An 18,943-nucleotide genomic window follows, 5' to 3' on the forward strand; every position below is an offset into this window, starting at 1 on the left:
GGGTGGGGGGCTCTCCTGGCCTGGGCTCTGAGATGGAGGGATGTTCTGAGATCCGCTCTTCGACAACCAGTGGGCTCTTGGAGATCCCGTAGGGGCGGGAACTTGCCCAAGGTCGCTCTAGTAGAGCAAGGATTGGATATACAATCTCCGGATCCAAGGCTGGCTCCAAGTACTGTGCCCCTTAATCCAGAAGGATGATTTTATTTTCCTTTGCATTTAGTAGTTTCCTAAACTTTATTTTTTTTAAAAGGAATATATGGCTTAAAATGTCAAAGTTAACAAATGAATGTAACTATGAAAAGAGGACCTCCCTTCCACCTGATATCCCAGTGCCCCAACGTAGTGTCAAGAGGCCACACCTGTTATCAGGTTCTTGGGTATCTTTCCAGGAATTTTGATCTTTATAAAAGTACGTATGCATAGCCCCTCCCTTTAAATACACACACAGACACACACAAATACCCTACATATTACTCTGTGCTTGGTTTTTCTACCCACAGTATTTCCCATAGTTCTCCCGCCTCTTACCATCTCTGAAATCAACGTCTTGTACAATCAATGGAGTGGAGTTTTATTGGCTCATATCCCCCCTTGATGCTGCATAAGGGCTTCCCAGGTGGCACAGTAGTGGTAAAGAATCCACCTGCCAATGCAGGAGATGCAAGAGACAGAGGTTCAATCCCTGGGTCCAGAAGATCCCCTGGAGGAGGAAAGGACAACCTCTTCCAGTATTCTTGCCTGGAAAATTCTGTGGACAGAGGAGCCTGGTGGGCTACAGTCCATGGGGTCCCAAAAAGTCGGACACGATTGAGCACACAGGCTACATAAAGTCATGGTGCAACAGTGACTTTGGTTGTGATCAGATGGTGATACATTTTGGATTGTCCTTGGACTTTCTAACTTTGCAGAGTGCTTAAATGCAGAAAACTGTAGTTATTTAACCAGTTGTTTTCAGTACTTTTGTTACTACAAATAATGCTTTGATGTCCTGGAGCACGTGTCAACGTATCTGAGACTCAGTGGGGTATGCGCGTTGGAGAGATGCGGTAGAACAGGTCCTGTCAGTCAGCTGTACTGTTACTCCTGTGGCCCTGCGCTTGCTCAGAGTCAGACTCTGCACCACGTCCATGGCTCAGTCCTGGCAGGGGTGCCGAACAAGAGACCCAAGAGAGTCTTGATTGCTGGAGTTCATTGTGTGGCCACATGAAGACACTGGATGGAAGGAAGGACTTGCTGACCAGGCTTTATTAGTGGCTTTTCATGCCTTCACCCCCTAATCCTCATTGTCTCTAGGAATCCTACTAAAAGGCGACTCATTCTATTACAATAGGAGAAACTGTGGATCTTGTGTTCAAAAGCCAATTTGAATCACTGTAGAAGAAAGCCATAGTCTCTTATCCAGATTCAGGTTTCATCTAGATGTGGAGCCGCTGGTTGGAAGAGGAGACCATGCCCTCTTGAAGGATTCTGTAGAAATTCTATAAATCTTCCTCTAACCCCTTCCAGAGGAACCTGTGATCCCTTACTAGAGTGGTCCACTGTTGCCCAGTCAAAGTGGGGGCTTATGGCAGTCAGGGCCCATGTTCCAATCACAGTGAACCCACCTGTGGTTACTTCTCCAGATCCTGAACAGCTAGGCACACTGGGCAACTGGGAGAAGAACCCCAGCATCAGTTCTGTGAACATAGAATAAGTGCTATTGTTAGAGGTAGGAAGCCCCTGGAACTTTCCTTTTCTGCCAGGAGAGTAAACCGGCTCCCTCAGCTTCCTTATAAATAATTGAAAGAGAAGTCACCTTGCCAAAGGGAGGATTCGTTTTTAGAAGATGACACAGCCTAGCCTCACATGAGGCAAGTGTTGGCTTCTTTTAACAAGCCTTTGGCCCTGCTCCTTTCAAAGTAATAATGTGCCTTTATTGTGCTAAGGAGCACTTGGTCCCTTCCTGAACCAGGGTCAACAGAAAAGTAAAATTTTTCTCTTAAATGAATCCCCTTTTGGGAAGAAGGAGTTTCTCTATTCATCTTGCTACAGCACATCCCTTATTCATAGATTCATTGCTTCATTGTTCATTCAGCAAGCTCTCAGAGGACCTAGCCCTGCCCGCCAGGCCTATGCAGGACACGGATGGGCTGGGGGATAGATGAGCAAGCCAGGTGCTTAAGAAGGCGGGCAGAGAGGAAGCAATTTCAGTGGGATAAATGCTGCTACAGAAACAAACTTGGGGGAAAAGGAATCAAGATGGCTTTCTGGAAAAGGTGCTTTGTGAACTGGGTCTTTTAAAAATATATATACCATTTTTAAAGGTCATACTCTGTTTATAATTATTACAAAATGTTGGCCATATTCCCTGTGCTGTACAATATATCTTTGTAGCTTATTTTTTTTTTTTTGTAGCTTATTTTATACCTAATACTTTGTATCTCTGTCTTCCCCACCTCTGTATTGCCCCTGCTCCCTTCCTTCTCCCCACTGTAACCACTAGCTTGTTTTCTATATCTGTCTGCTTCTTTTTGGTTATATCCACTAGTTTGTTGTATTTTTTAGATTTCACGTATAAATGATGTCATACGGTATCTATCTCTCTAAGCCTGAATTGTTTCACTTGGCAAAGTGCTCTCCAAGTTCATCCATGTTGTTGCAAATGGCAAAATTTTGTCCTTCTTATGGCTGCATAATATTATACACACACACACACACACACACACACACGTATGTATATGCGTGCATGTGTGCCAAGTCATTTCAGTCATGTCCGACTCTTTGCAACACTATGGACTGTAGCCTGCCAGACTCCTCTGTCCAGGGGATTCTCCAGGCAAGAATACTGGAGTGGATTGCCATGCCCTCCTCCAGGGAATCTTCCTAACCCAGAGATGGAACCTGAGTCTCTTAAGTCTCCTGCATTGGCAGGAGAGTTCTTTACCACTAGTGCCACCTGGGAAGCCTATATATATATATATATAGTATATATACTTCTGTAAGTAAAGTGAAGTCGCTCAGTCGTGTCCGACTCTTTGCGACCCCATGGACTGTATGTAAGCTACCACGCTCCTCCGTCCATGGGATTTTCCAGGCAAGAGTACTGGAGTGGGTTGCCATTTCCTTCTCCAGAGGATCTTTCCAACCCAGGGATCAAACCCAGGTCTCCCACATTGCAGGCAGACGCTTTACCATCTGAGCCACCAGGGAAGTCCTCATATACTTCTGTATACTATCTACTATCTACACACACACATCTTTATACTACTTCTTCCTTTTCCATTTACTGTTGATGGACACAAGTTACTTCCATGACTTGGCAATTGTAAACAGTGCTGCTGTGAACATGGGGGTGGCTGTATCTTTTTGAATTAGTGTTTTTGGGGGTTTTGATATATTCCCAGGAGTGAAATTGCTGGGTCATGTTGTAGTTCTATTTTTAGATTTTTGAGAAAACTCCATATTGTTTTCCACAGTGGCTGCACCAAGTTACACTCTTACCAACAGTGCATAAGGGTTTCCTTTTGTCCACATCCTCACCAACACCCATCTGGGTCTTGAAGAACCAGTAGGTGCTGTCTGGTAGGACAGTGAAGAGAAGGCACAGTGTGTCTGAAGTCATGAAGATCAGAGAGAACAAGGCAGAGTCAGGAGCAGAAGAGAGCTCACGCACCTTGCCGAGCTGAGTGGGGTGGAGGAGGGGTGCAGTCTGAGGGAGGAGGCTGGAGAGGGCAGTGAGGGCTGGATCACCAGCCTTGCCCAGCCAGCTGAGAAGCCTGGAAACGTGAAATCCAGGCTTGGCCGCTGTAGCTCAGGCCTGCATGACTGACTGAGATGGACACATTAAAGGTAGAGGGGAGAGCACAGCATATACCTACTGAGGAGCCAGAGGATAAGTCTTTTAGGAGAGTCCTTCCAGGCTCTCTGTTTTTCCCTTCAACATCTCCCAGGGCTTCAGCCAACATGCAAGGTTTGTATAGCAGCCACCTGTGCAGACCGCCACCTTGTGGACAATTCAGGGATTACAGACCTAGAAATGTTTCTCATTTATTAGTTCTGTATATAGTATTACCTAATAATTCAAATGAGCCAGAATGCTGGGATAAGGTGCCTTTGGTTTGGAGGAGAGAACAGAAATAAATACATATGATCACCAAGTGCTCTGATATGCGAGTCTGCCTGAAGCAGTAGGGTCAGTGAATTGATCAGAGAAAGTGTCACAGAGGTGACACCTGAGCTGGGTCAGGTAGGAAACAAGGGTCTTTAGAGACCACCTCTAATATCCTCACTTTACAGAGAGGGTGGCTGCAACCCAGAGTAGGAAAGGACTTGCTCAAAGTCACAGAGTCTTTCAGGTGGGTGTTCCAGGCCAGATCCTCCTTGCCTGTGCATGGTTGGCCTCCGATTAAAATGAGCCCCCGACCCTGGAGTCTAATCTGCTGCTCCTCTCTGTGCCTAAGCAGTCTCATCCCAGCAGTGTCCAGCCTGCCTCCTGCTGCAGCAATTGCTTCCCTCTTTGTCTGCACTCCACCTGTGATCAACAGCAAAGCACTGAAACCCTCCCCAGGGAGGACACTGTCCTTAGGCCAGGGTCTTGGCTGACCTGGGCAGAGGGCAGAGTGCATCTCTAGGGCATCTGCCGTTAGGGACCACCATACTTCCTAGTACACAGGTTACTTTGTAAATTCTGTAACCTGGATGGATGGGTAAGGGCAGGAGAGAGGGGTTGGGTGGCACTGGAGAGATCAGTCCTGTCTTGTGGACTTTTCCAGAGTTGAGTCTAGTCTGAGAATATAAATTAGAGCCAGGTCACAAAGGTCACTAAATTTAGCTCAGCCAAGGAGTTTGTCTTTCTTCTGCCAGCAGGGGGAGCCAGGTTTAGTTTGTGACAGAGAAGGGGTAGGACCAGAGTGTATTATAAGAGAGTTTCATTCTTTTCCGAAGTTTTGAGAAATATTGTCCCTAGTCACAGGTCATACCCCTTCCAGAAAGCCATCAATATTACTTGAGGAGAAATTGCACTAGGTCTTCCAGATATCTTTAGATTCTTTGTTTTTAAATTAAATAATTAAGCCATATGTTTATAAATAGATGCTGTCCTGTGATAAGCTTCCAACACTCTGGAGACAAGCATGGCCTTTGTGATGCGCTGCTGAGTTTCCTTCTGTTGTGTCTCCAGAACTCTGGACCCTCCCAAACACAGGCCTCAAGCAGAGTGTGTCTTCCTCACCTGGGTTCTGGTGTAATTGGTCATCTCTTTCCTCATGTTCTGCCAACTGCAGCACTGTTAAACATAGCTCCTGGAAAGAGGTCTGTAGTGGAGGGGCTCTGTTCTATTCAATGTTTTTTGTCAATAACCTGGATGAACTCACCAAAAGTATTCAAATGCTTCAAAGTTTCAAAAAGAAATTAGTGTACATTGGATAGAGTAAGCAATGTTCAGGGACTTCTCTGCTGGTCCAGTGGCTAAGACTCCGTGCTCCCAATGCAGGGGCCTGGATTCTATCCCTACTCAGGGAACCAGATCCCACATGCCACAACTGAAAGATGCCACATGCCTCAACCGAACATCAAAGGTCCCATGTGTCACAACTGAGCCCCGTGCAGGCAAATAAACAATTTTTTTTAAAGAAGCAATCTTCCAAAGTCTTGCAGAGGTTAGAATGGTAGAGGTAAATCAATAGTTGAAATGTTCCACAGATACTTGAGTTCTCCATTTAGATTCAACACTAAAATGAGAAAGTATGAGTAGGGGAAAGTGAAATATATATCACACAGTGTTGTTTCCAGGTTCAAAGGGGTCATGTCTGTAACATGGTGGTTGCTTAGAAATGGGTCCTTATTACTGCGGATGAAATTGTGCTGAAGATTTCCTCCCACTTTACTGTGGTTGCATTCCCAACTCCCCAGGACAGTCGGTGGCAGTTCAGTAAAATGACTCTTCCCTGATGCTGTGGAGAGAGCAGTTATAGAATCGTGAGGGATACCACCATGTGAATCCAAGAATGTAAAATATCCATTTGAAGCCTGGGCAATGGAACCAGGAAGCACCTCACCTAGCAGGTGGCACTCCCAGAAGAGATAGCATCTCTATGTGCCTGATAAAGAGCTTTGCAATTCCTTTCTCTGAATGGTGTGGCATGGATGCACTAAGGACTGCTTCTTCTGGGAAAGAGAGGGCCTGGTTTCAGAGGAAACACATTTATAGGGTTTCTTTGTTTCCAAGTGTCCAGTAAGAGTGTTACATTTTACTGATCCTTGTATTTCTGTGTTTTTATTTTTCTTTTATCATTTAAAATTTTGAGAACAAGCATTATTTATTTATCGGATTTTCTAACGGAGGGATTTCCCTTTCCATTTTTTTTTTAATTGGAGTGTAATTGCTTTACAGGGCTTCCCAGGTGGCGCTAGTGGTAAATAACCCAGCTGCCAATGCAGGAGACCTAAGAGACAAGAGGTTTGATCCCTGGGTCAGGAAGATCCATTATCTTTGGAAAATATATCCTCATATAAATTTGATAAAGGGAATTAGGTTAGCATGTGGCACTAGTGGTAAAGAACCTGCCTGCCAATGCAGGAGACATAAGAGACACTGGTTCAATCCCTAGGTCAGGAAGGTCCCCTGGAGGAGGGCATGGCAACCCACTCGGGTATTCTTGCCTGGAGAATCCCGTGGACAGAGAAGCCTGGTGGGCTACAGTTCATAGGATCACACAGAGTTGGACAAGACTAAAGCAACTTGACATGCACACAATTGCTTTGTGATGTTGTGTTAGTTTCTGTAAAACAAAGTGAATCAGCTTTATGTATACATATATCCCCTCCTCCCTGGACCTCCCTCCCACGCCCCCCTCTCCACCCCTCTAGGTCATCACAAAACACGGAGCTGAGCTCCCTGTGCTATACAGCAGCTTCCCACTAGTTATCTATTTTATATATAGTAATGTACATATGTCAACGCTACTCTCCCAGTTTGTCCCACCCACCCCCTCTTTCTCCCCTGTGTCCACGTGTCCCGCTTTATGTCCCAGTCTCTATTCCTGCCCTGCAAATAGGTCCATCTGTACCATTTTTCTAGACTCCACATATGAGTATTAATATATGATATTTGTGTTTCTCTTCCTGACTTATTTCAGTCTGTATGACAGACTCTAGGTCCATCCATATCACTACAAATGACCCAATTTCAGGAAACATGCATTTATGAGGCCTCCCCTATATCCCAGATGTCATGTTGAATTGGATCAAGTCGTAGCTTTCAAGCCACTGTGATCTAATTGGGGATCTGAGATCTTGGACATGACCATGTGCTCCACAGCCCAGTCTGGGCACGCCCTCTAATCACTCATGTTCATTGAGGGCTTGTCTCGTGTCAAGCACCCTCCTGAGCATTTTATGTTAGTTCACTTCAACTTCATCTGTCATAGAGTAGGTGCAGCTTGTCTCAAATAATACTGGGGATCAGAGGGGATCACAATGTAACGTGGCCAAAATTACAGCTGGTAACTTTTTGAGTTGCCCTCAAAGTTCACACTCTGAACCACTGCCCCAGGCTGCTTCTCCATAAATATGTGCTAAATGGACAAATAAAGAAGACATAAATACATGCCATAAAAGAGACGTTGACCAAGCCAAGAGAAACAAGATTACGCCACAGTCATCAGAATATTATGCCAGATATTACATTTGGGGTTTAATCACTCAGTCATGTCCAACTCTTTAGTGAACCCATTTACTGTAGCCCACCAGGCTCCCCTGTCCATGGAATTCTCCAGGCAAGAATACTGGAGTGGGTTGCCATTTCCTTCACCAGAAGATCTTCCCCACCCAGGGGTCGAACTCAGATCTCCTGCATTAAAGGCAGATTTCTTTACCACTGAGCCACCTGGAAAGCTCATGCTTGAGGTAGGACTTAATACCCAAGCAATGGTGATAAGCAGAGGTAGGAGGTGTCATTCCAGGCAGGAGTAAACGGATCAAGTGGGCAAACACAGGTGGTCTGAACTGTCAGTTATGGTGCCTATTCAGTGCTTCCAGGACCCCCTTCTGCTCCAATAGAACTGATTGGACCAGAGCTGTTTATGGACTTAATTGTCCCCCACTCCCAAATTCATATGTTGAAGCCCTAGCATCCAGCTTTATAGAATGTGACTTTATTGGTAAACAGGGCATTTAAGAGGTGGGCCTGATGCAATCTGACTGGTATCCCCTTAAGAAAAGGAGCTAAAGACATAGAGACACTAGGATGCAGATGCACAGAGGAAAGGCCATGTGAGGACAGAGTGAGAGGGCAGCTCTCTGCAGGCCAAGGAGAGGCCTCAGGAGAAAGCACACCTAATGAAACTTTGATCTTGGATTTCCATCTTCTGGAACTGTGAGAAAATAAGAGTTCTGGTTTTTGGATATTTGTTGTGGGAGCCCCTAGGAAACTGATACAACGGATGTAGGACTGAGCCAAAGACAGGAAGGCATAGACTGGCTGTGACCCACTGAGAGGAAGATGAACGGAGGAAGAGCTTTTCTCTTAGCAGGTAGAACTGAGGAAACCCTGGGAAGGAGCCAGGGATAGAGGTTGAAAGGATACCATGAACTAGAATCAGGATGGTGGTGAGTTGAAGCCCCAAGAGAGCCGCAAGAAACCCTAAGAAGCAAAGGGGGCTAAGCCAGAGAGAAGAAAAATTAAAGAAAAGGCCAGAAAGGAGAGAGACACGATAAAGAGAGACCACTTGGCAGGGAGGGAAGGAACCTTGCCCAAGAGGGCTTCAGTTTCCATCATCTTCCCTGGTTGGGCCCCACCTCCTTCAGGGGAGTAACTGGAAACCCCTTTAATTCAAGGCAACTCAAGTGGATCTCCAAGCTGGCAGAAGGGAAAAGAGGAATGAGCCCTCTGACAACAGTAAAGGGATGGATAAGAGCCAGGAGGCAGAATGAGTGAGGTGAGAGAAGGGGAGGAGCCACAATTTGTGGGTGATAAGAGTGTGAAGGTACCATTAACTGGCCTGGGAGCCAATGGATGCGGTGAGTTGACACCCAGGACACCTTGGGTCTAGTTCCCATTTGGCTCTGGAAGATCATCATGGAAACAGGGTGGCCATTTAAAATCTATAGGCCATGCTGGGAGATCTTAATACTTCTTAGGAGCAAGAGTCATGATCTGCCCTGATCAGAACTTGATCACTCCTTAGCTTCCTGAATCTCTCTGGGTGTCATTTGGTTCTTGGTCCCACTGACCAGTGCTAGGCTCTTGTTTTGTGTCTCAAGATCAGACTCCTGAAAGTGACGACCTGCTGGACAGAATGTCCATCACAGATGACAGATTGATGTGATTTATGACTGGCTGTTCTTGGGTCAGGTGCTCAGCCTTGGTTCTGTGCTCTGGGGCACAGAATCTCACAGCACCAGCATGAATGCTCACACCCCTGGCACAGCTCTGTGGGCACTTTCTGAGGCTTGGCCAGTCCTGTTCGTGTACTTCCCTTCCTTAAGCCCATGCCTTCTTATCCTTAAAATCAAGAACTTGGACCACATGAAGTTTACAAGTCCTCCACATTCTGTGCTGTATTAGCTAGGGCAACACTAGCTGCTGTAACAAATAGGCCGGCACTCGACTGATTTATTACAATAGACCTTTATTTCTTGCTCATGGACAGGTGTAGAGCAGTAGTCCCCAACCTTTTTTGTACCAGGGACTGGTTTCATGGGAGACAGTTTTTCCATGGACTGTGGGAAGGGGATGATTTTGGGGTGATTCAAACCCATTACATTTATTGTGCACTTTATTTCTATTATAACTTTGTGATATATAATGAAATAATTATAGAACTCATCATAATGCAGAATTGATGGAAGCCCTGAGCTTGTTTTCCTGCAACTATATGGTCCTATCTGGGGGTGATGGGAGACAGTGACACCCGAAGGGTGTTACTTACATCCAGTCTACTCCATAATCTCATTTTCGTTGCTGTCCCTGCAGAAGAGCCTGCTTCACAACGATGAGGTATTGAAAATGGAAGCAGGCTCTCCAATGCTTTTGCAGCAATCTCAGGACATTCCTCCTCAACTTTAATTCAGAATATACAGAGATTTGAAGTTGTCTCAAGCATACTTTTAAGGCCACTGTTATTTGCCATCTCAAGCAGTTGATCCTCTTATAGCATGAACAAAGTTGATTCAGCTGGCTTATTCACAAATGGGTCATGGATCCATTCCTTCCCAGTTTGGGGGTCTTTTGTGGTTGGGAAGTAATGTTCAAATTCTTTTGAAAGTTGAGATAGGTGATCATGCTTGGAGAAAGAAGACCCTGGCTCTGTCTCTTTCAAAATCTCTGCTAATGTTTGAAACATGTCAAAAATCCTCATCACCCCCATAATTCCAGTTTGGCTTTGAATGTAGCTACTTTATCTGCCAACTGAACATAGTTGTTCTCTCCTGAGATGATGGACTGAGTTCCTCGAACAGGTTGAACAGGTTTATCGACTCATTCTGTGTCCCTGAAATATGCTACCAATGGTGACTGATTTTTTAAAAGAAATCTCTAGAACTGCTCTCATAACTCAAAAACTCTGTCCAGCAACCCACTTTTAGAAAGCCATCTCATCTCTGTGTATAAGTCTTCTCTTATGAGATGAGATGCTTTGGGTTCAAATGGATGCTTTGCGTCCATCTCCTCACAGAGCTTCATGAAGAGACTTGAGTTAAGGGCATATACTTTAATGTGGTTGATAATTTCAATCACATCCTGCAAGCCATTGTAATTCAGGTGACTTTTTTCAGCTGGCTGGTATTTCTCTATGGATGACATAGTGCATTGATTCATATTCAGAAGGGAATTCTTTGACCTGAGTAGTGAAACCAGAAAGTCACCCAGTCATGGCAGCCACTTCATCTGTGTATATACCAACAAAATGACCAATTCAGCTTTCCTGATATGTAATCATTCAAGGAATGCTCAAAATTCTCCAAGCCAAGCTTCAATAGTACATGAACCATGAACTTCCAGATGTTCAAGCTGGTTTTAGAAAAGGCAGAGGAACCAGAGATCAAATTGCCAACTTCTGTTGGATCATCGAAAAAGCAAAAGAGTTCCAGAAAAACATCTACTTAGGCTTTATTGACTATGCCAAAGCCTTTGACTATGTGGATCAACACAAACTGGAAAATTCTGAAAGAGATGGGACTACCAGATCACTTGACCTGCCTCTTGAGAAATCTGTATGCAGATCAGGAAGCAAGTTAGAACTGGACATGGAACAACAGACTGGTTCCAATTAGGACAAGGAGTATGTCAAGGCTGTATATTGTCACCCTGCTTATTTAACTTATATGCAGAGTACATCATGAGAAACACTGGGCTGGAGGAAGCACAAGCTGGAATCAAGATTGCTGGGAGAAATATCAATAATCTCAGATACGCAGATGACACCTCCCCCTTATGGCAGAAAGCGAAAAAGAACTAAAGAGCCTCTTGATGAAAGTGAAAGAGGAGAGTGAAAACGTTGGCTTAAAGCTCAACATTCAGAAAACTAAGATCATGGCAACTGGTCCCATCACTTCATGGCAAATAGATGGGTAAATAATGGAAACAGTGATAGATTTTATTTTTTGGTCTCCAAAATCACTGCAGATGGTGACTGCAGCCATGAAATTAAAAGAAGCTTGCTCCTTGGAAGAAAAGTTATGACCAACCTAGACAGCATATTAAAAAGCAGACACATTGCTTTGCCAACAAAGGTCTGTCTAGTCAAGGCTATGGTTTTTCGAGTAGTCATGTATGGATGTGAGAGTTGGACTATAAAGAAAGCTTAGCACCAAAGAACTGATGCTTTTGAACTGTGGTGTTGGAGAAGACTCTTGAGGGTCCCTTGGACGGCAAGGAGATCTAACCAGTCAATCCTAAAGGAAATCAGTCCTGAATATTCACTGGAAGAACTCATGCTGAAGCTGAAACTCCAATACTTTGGCCACCTGATGTGAAGTACTGACTCATGGAAAAGACCCTGATGCTGGGAAAGATTGAGGGCAGGAGGAGAAGGGGATGACAGAGGATGAGATGGTTGGATGGCATCACTGACTGAATGGACATGAGTTTGAGTAAACTGTGGGAGCTGGTGATGGACAGGGAGGCCTGGCGTGCTGCAGTCCATGGGGTTGCAAAGAGTTGGACATGACTGAGCGACTGAACTGAACTGAACTGAATCATTCAAAGGCTTGAATAGTTCTGCAACTGTGTTGGTCGGCAACAGAAGTGCACATAATATATCCTCAAGCACACCCTCAAAACAAACACTGTTGCCTTGATGTCAACATTGGTAGACTCATCAAAGTCAGCATTGCATGCCACAGTGACTCATTAATCCTTTCTAACAATCCTTTCTCAACATCCCCTGCTGTTTCATCAATTCATCTAGTTATGGTGCCAGTTATAAAAGAGGAACATGTGCCACCATTTGAACTGCAGCCTCTCCTAAAAGTTCATGACAAATGTCCTTAGCAGCAGGCACGATCAACTCTTTACCAAGAGTAAAGTGCTTCTTAGCTTTACCAATGAAGTTAGCCACTAAGAATGATGCTCTCAGTGCAGATACATTGGACGAAGTGATGGCCTTCAATAATTGTTTCTGTTCTTCATGTTTGTGGGTTTTTTTTCTTTTAAAAGACTCCAAAGTCTTGTCTTTTAAAGCAGGGTGCTTGGTCTTCATTTAGAGAAGTAGTTTCGAAGGTTTCAGGGCTTTGTTGTGTAGCCAGTCACCACATATTATAAAAAGCAGGGTTGGAGAATGTGAATCCCCTGTTGCAACAAACCCATAATTTAAGTTGGACTCTTGGTATTTTCTATTAAATGCAATTTTCTTTTTGTTTGCAATCTTAAAGGCTTCTGCTATCTCATCATTGGGTCTTTCCCCAAGCTCTCTAGCAACATTTGTTTTTCACTCATTTTGGCTAGGGTTAGCTTGTGGGCTTACCAAGACTGTGACTGAGACAAGCGTTCAGTGCAGGAAAGAGGCATGGATAGGAGTGGTAAATAAAATAATGAGTGAGCCATGCACAGACTAAAATAAGTCAGATTCTGACTTAAAGCCTGCCACCAGTTGCAACTTAATTGTCTATTGCCACTGTCTGATAGGTTTTGATATGAGTCTGCAAGCAATTGATTTATTATGGTCTCTGTGCAATCAAGCCTGTCTAATGATAATCTGTATTTGCTGCCACTCCCCAGTGCTAGCATCCCCACCTCAGCTCCACCTCAGATCACTAGGTATTCAGGTCTCACAAGGAGTGCACAACCTAGATCCCCCACATGTACAGTTCACAGTAGGGTTTGCACTACTATGAGAATCAGATGCCACTGCGGATCTGACAGGAGGTGGAGCTCGGGCAGTAACGCAGGTGATGGAGAGCGCCTGTAAATCCAGATGAAGCTTTGCTTGCTTGACTGTTGCTCACCTCCTGCTGTGTGGCCTGGGTCCTAACAGGCCATGGCCCAGTACCGGTCTGTGACTCAAGCATTGGGGACCCCTGGTATAGAGGACAGTTTCCTCTACATGGTGATTCAGGGACCTAGGCTCCTTCCCTCCCATTCCTTTCAGGCCTTTGAATCCTAAAGCAGCAGGTGGGGAAGGAGAGGGTAGAAAAACACTCTTGCTTCTTAACTGTCTTAGCCCAGAAGTAATACACATCACTTCTGCTCACATTCCATTGGTAGCCTTGGTCCCATGTTTGTTCCTAGATGCTGGGGTGGGCTGGGAAATATGCCCCTTGGTTGGGCAGGTCCTTGCCAGCAGCAGCTTCACTTTATGGCAAGGGAGTAGGAATTCCTAGTGGGCAGCTAGCCCTGGTTCTGCTACAGGAGTAGGGTTCTGTTTTGAATTTGTCTCTAGCCCCTCCTCCCAGCAAATGGTCTTGTTTCCAGAGAGAATCTTGAAGGCAGTGGTCCTAATTTCCTAGTTTATTGCCTTGAGGCAGAGTAGGCAGAGTCCTACTTTATTACCTGTAATAATTTTTACAGCAAGCTAAAGAGGCCTCCACTGCTGAACAAAGCTTCAGTATCTCAAGGAACCAGTGCCCACAGCCAGCAGGGACTGAAAGAGATTGCAGGCGTCTCAGAAAGAGGAAATAGGAGGGCAGTTCCTGATTTTGAATGAGAAAGCATGGGAAGGGTGGAAGAGCCAAAGAATAGCCAGTAGTGTTCCCAAACAAGAAAGGAGGCCACCACATACTGTCATTTCTCTGGTAAATATTTGACTGGATGTTTGTTTTTCTCTGAGGAATTTTGGATGATGTGACAGAAACTGGGCAGAACATCAGAATATCAGAAGCACTCAACAAGAGGCCAGAGAAGCCCAAAGAACAATTCAGAGAAGCAAATTGCTCACCAGGGTGGCAAGCAGTGCTTTTCCATCGAGATGTTTCCCCCAAATGCAAGGTGAGTTATCAGGGCCCAGCTTGAGACAAGTCATGCTGGACAACAGCATGTTCCTGGCAACTGTCTTCTTTTTTAATTAAAAAAGTAATTTTTTAATTAAAAGAAGTACTTTAATTGAGGTATAGTTGATGTACAACATTAGTTACAGTTGCACAATGTAGTGATTCATAGTTTTTAAAGGTTATACTCTATTTATAGTTATAGAATGTAGACTATATTCTATATGAAAGTGAAGTCACTCAGTCGTATCCGACTCTTTGTGACCTCATGGACTGTAGCCTACCAGGCTCCTCCATCCATGGGCTTTTCCAGGCAAGAGTACTGGAGTGGGTTGTCATTTCCTTCTCTGGGGGATCTTCCTGACCCAGGGATCGAACCCAGGTCTCCTGCATTGCACGCAGACGCTTTACTGTCTGAGCTAGTAGGGAAGCCCTATATTCCCTATATTGTACAATATATCCTTGTAGTTTATTTTATGCATAGTAGTTTGTACCTCTTAATTTCCTACCCCTGTTTTGCCCCTCTCCCCTTCCTTCTCTCCACTGCATGCATGCAGGCGTCAAGTCGTTTCAGTCGTGTCCGACTCTTTGCAGCTCTATGGACCATAGCCAGCTAGGCTTCTCTGTCCGTGGGATTCTCTAGGCAAGAATACCAGAGTAGGTTGCCATGCCCTTCTCCAGGGGATCTTCTCCACCCAGGGATCAAAGCTACATCTTTTATGTCTCCTGCATTGGCAGACAGGTTCTTTATGACTAGTGCCACCTGTGAAGCCCTCCCTCTCACCACTGGTAACCGCTAATTTGTTCTCTTTATCTGTGGGTCTGGTTTTTTGTTGCTGTTGTTGTTACATTCACTAGTTTGTTGTATTTTTTAGATTCTACATATACGTGATATCATTTGATATTTGTCTTCTCTGTTCGACTTATTTCACTTAGCATAACTTCCAAGTTCATCCATATTGTTGCAAATGGCAAACATTTTGTCCTTTTTATGGCTGAAAAGGACATCTTCTTTATCCATTCATCTGTTGATGGACACTTGAGTTGCTTCCATATCTTGGCTACTGTGAATAATACTACTGCAAACATTGCGGTGCATGCATCTTTTCAAATTAGTGTTTTTGTTGTTTTCAGATATATACCCAAAAGTGAAATTGCTGGGTCACATGGCAGTCTATTTTTAGTTTTTTGAGAAACCTGGTGATTGTCTTCATTGCTATTGGTGATTCATGGAACCGGGAAGAAGGCCTAGTTTACGTAATTTGGCAGCTGGCACTGAGGAAAGAACCACAGATATGTTCTTGGGTCAGTGAACAGATTTCAGTTTGTCTTCATTTTGAAGTTACAGACTAGAGTGGGAAGAACCCAGAGGATCTGGGTTTGGAACCTGGCTCTGTAGTTTCTAGTAGATCTTAAAGCCTCAGTTTCCTCATCTATTAATCAGTTTCCTCATCTATTAACCCCTGTCCTAACCCACAACTTTGTGAAGATCATATGAGAAAAGGATATGAAAGGCATTTGAGAGCTGTAAAGTCATGTCTAGATGTCATGAATTAAGAATTCTCACTCGAAAATTTAAACTTAAACATTTCCTCTTAAATGATTCTAAAAATAAAAAGACTACTCAAAAAGTGGAACCATTGCTTCCTGGTATCAGGGGATTCTCTGTTTAGATTGTTGCAAGATGTTATTGTGGGGAAGGAAAAAATAATATTTCCTCTATTCTTCTAGGTTCTTGACCAAGATACTCCTATAATAAAAAAAGATTAACAAGAGATACACAAAAGTTTAATAACAAGTATACCTTCTGTGTGGGCTCCTTAGGTGGTGCTAGTGGTAAAGAGCCTGCCAGCTGATGCAGGAGATGTAAAAGGCACAAGTTTGATTACTGGGTCGGGAAGATCCCCTGGAGGAGGGCATGGTAACCCACTCCAGTATTCTTGCCTGGAGAATCCCATGGACAGAGGAGCCAGCAGGCTAGAGTCCATAGAGTCGCACAGAGCTGGACACAACTGAAGCAACTTAGCCCACATGCATGTGTATACCTCCTGTATACATGGGAGATTCCTAGAAAAACTGATTTAACTCTCCCAAATGACTGAAGTTGTCACACTAGATACCATCTTCAGCTAAAGACAAAAAAAGATGTTAGGGTGAAGAGTTAGTTATAAGAAGTTATTAGGAAAAGCACAATAAACAAGGGTAAGGTTATAAAAAAAATAAAAATGAATGGTGCTTTTTAGGACAGTTAAGAATGAAAGGGAGCAAAAAAAAAAGGGCCTTTGTCTTCTTCAATCACCCATTTTTCACATGGTAACTCTGCCTGAACTTGCCAGACGTGGGTGAAAACACTTTCACACACTCCCTCCAAAAGAAGGGTAGCTACCAGATGCAGACCATTCTTCTCTGAACAGTAAGCTCCAATTGAAGGGGTAAGGTCAAGGCAAAGGAGAATAAACAGAGATCTGGACACCCAGAGGAGGAAACAGGGAGGCCCTGGGGAAGATGGAATAAAGAACCAGGCCAGAGATGAAAGGCCAATCAATAGCTCATCTTAAAGTTATCACATGTGTTTGAGTCCCACCAAGAACAAGTGATAGTCTCCCTATGACTGGTGTTCCCTGAGGATCCAGTGAGACTTTGGTGATGGGGGTATAAACTCTATAAACTGTAAAGCACTGTTATTTACTACAGTGCCCCGCTCAAGACAGGAAAATTCTTGCAGTCCTTCTGCCCTGGGAAAGAGCTCTATTCCCAACTTGGCTGAGCTGATGCTGTCTCTCTGAGTCAGTTGACCAGCTGGTTAAACAGCAGAGCCAAGACACCCAGCCAGGAGTCTAGCTCCTTGGATCTGTGGCTCCTGTGTCTCTTGATAATATCAGACCCCATCTCCAGGAGGGACACCAGGGTCTGCTGGGGGCCAGGCTGCTGCTTGGAATACTCCACTCCCACCTCATGAAACAGCATCTGTGGGAGGCAGTTGTAGGGAAGGTGGAAGCAGGCCTGAGGCCCAGCAAGCATGTGCTTCTCAGTTAACAAATCACCATTCCTATCCATTCTCTAAGGATCTAGGAAAGTGCTGGCATCCCATCCATTCTACGGATGAAGCAACCAAGAGTTCAGCAGGAGAAATGATTCACCCCAGCTCATGAGGTTTCTAACTTTACATCCCAGGCTTTTCCTCTGGGTAGATCTGAGGACTCACACATGCGTGAAAACAGCCCATACACACCCTCTGATGGAGGTTACCAACCAGAGCTGATCATTCCCAGCTGTACATGCACGCGTGTTCAGTCACTTCAGTCTTGTCTTACTATTTGCTACCTCATGGACTATAGACCACCAGGCTCCTCTGTCCATGGAATTCTCTAGGCAAGAAGACAGGATTGGGTTGCCATGCCCTCCTCCAAGGGATCTTCCTGACCCAAGGACCGAACCTGAATCTCTGACATCTCCTGCATTGCAGGCAGATTCTTTACCTACTAAGTCACCTGGGAAGCCCTGTCCTAGCTGTACAGCAAGGTCCAGATGAGTGGGAGTAGTCATGGCAAAGGAGAAAAAAGAACAATTTGGACACACAGAGAAGACAGACAGCGGCCCTGGGGAAAAAATGCAATCAAAACAGGGTATCAGTGTGTCTTTCATTGTTGAACTTCCCCTGATTCTCAGAGATTCACTGAAAGTGACAGACAGGGACATAGCAGCAGGCAATAGAGAGAGAAACAGATAGAAAGGCACATGGGACTGACTTTCTGGGGAAGCTGTCAGAGGCAAGCCTGAGGGGGATGCAGATTCTGCCACTCACTGGCTGGGGAAGCTTGGATGTGTTTCCTTACCTTCTGGTGCTTCCGTTTTCTCATAGGTGAAATGGGGTGATGATAGTACCTCTCACAGGGCTATCATGAAGCTGAAATTAGTTAATAAAAGCATACCCTTGAGGGACAGCTTGGCATACTGTAGGCCCTTGAGAAAGGTTATCTTTCCATCTATCCGTTTAGGAAGCATTAGTGGGCACCAGGGTTTCCCTGGTGGCTCAGACAGTAAAGAATCTGCCTGCAACTTGGGAGACCTGGGTTTGATCCCTGGGTTGGGAAGATCCCCTGGAGGAAGGCATGGCAACCCATTCCAGTATTCTTGCCTGGAGAATCCCATGGAAAGAGGAGCCTGGTGGGCTACAGTCCATGAGGTCACAAAGAGTCGGACACGACTGAATGACTAGGCATAGTGGGCACCTGTCCTTGCCACGTGCCGGGTCAGAAGCCAAGCACATGAGAAGAATGAGGAAGGTCCCTTCCCCTAGGGAGCACCCCCTCTAGTGGGGGACACAGATGTATGAAGACTTTTCCACAAAGTGGGCTCCCTGCTGTGATTGTGGACTGAGTCCCAAGCAGTCCTACTGTCTCAGTTCACAAGTAACCGAACTGAGACCTTGGGCTCATCTGAGACTGGGAAGCCACAGCACTTTTAGGAGAAGGGCTGGATGGGCTCAAAGTGGTATTTCTTGGCCAGGTGCCTTTACATGAGGGCCCCAGAGGAGGCTGGT

General features: G+C 44.9%; 1 protein-coding gene across 2 annotated transcripts in view; it reads left to right on the plus strand.

Annotated features, from left to right (window-relative positions):
• The first annotated feature begins 5,174 nt into the window (after nucleotides 1-5,174).
• The window catches only part of LOC145514001 (stimulated by retinoic acid gene 6 protein-like), a 59,553-nt gene continuing 45,784 nt past the window's right edge, over nucleotides 5,175-18,943 (plus strand). For both annotated transcript variants that reach the window (XM_081511091.1, XM_081511083.1), the window contains exons 1-3: nucleotides 5,175-5,289; nucleotides 8,815-8,915; nucleotides 14,244-14,401. In XM_081511091.1, coding sequence (XP_081367217.1) covers nucleotides 14,382-14,401 — 20 coding nt within the window. In that variant the 5' untranslated portion in view covers nucleotides 5,175-5,289; nucleotides 8,815-8,915; nucleotides 14,244-14,381. The remainder of the gene's footprint in view (nucleotides 5,290-8,814; nucleotides 8,916-14,243; nucleotides 14,402-18,943) is intronic.

The sequence above is a fragment of the Giraffa tippelskirchi genome, chromosome 1, assembly GCF_054371585.1.
Source record: "Giraffa tippelskirchi isolate mGirTip1 chromosome 1, T2T-mGirTip1v1.2.pri, whole genome shotgun sequence".
NCBI lineage: Eukaryota > Metazoa > Chordata > Mammalia > Artiodactyla > Giraffidae > Giraffa > Giraffa tippelskirchi.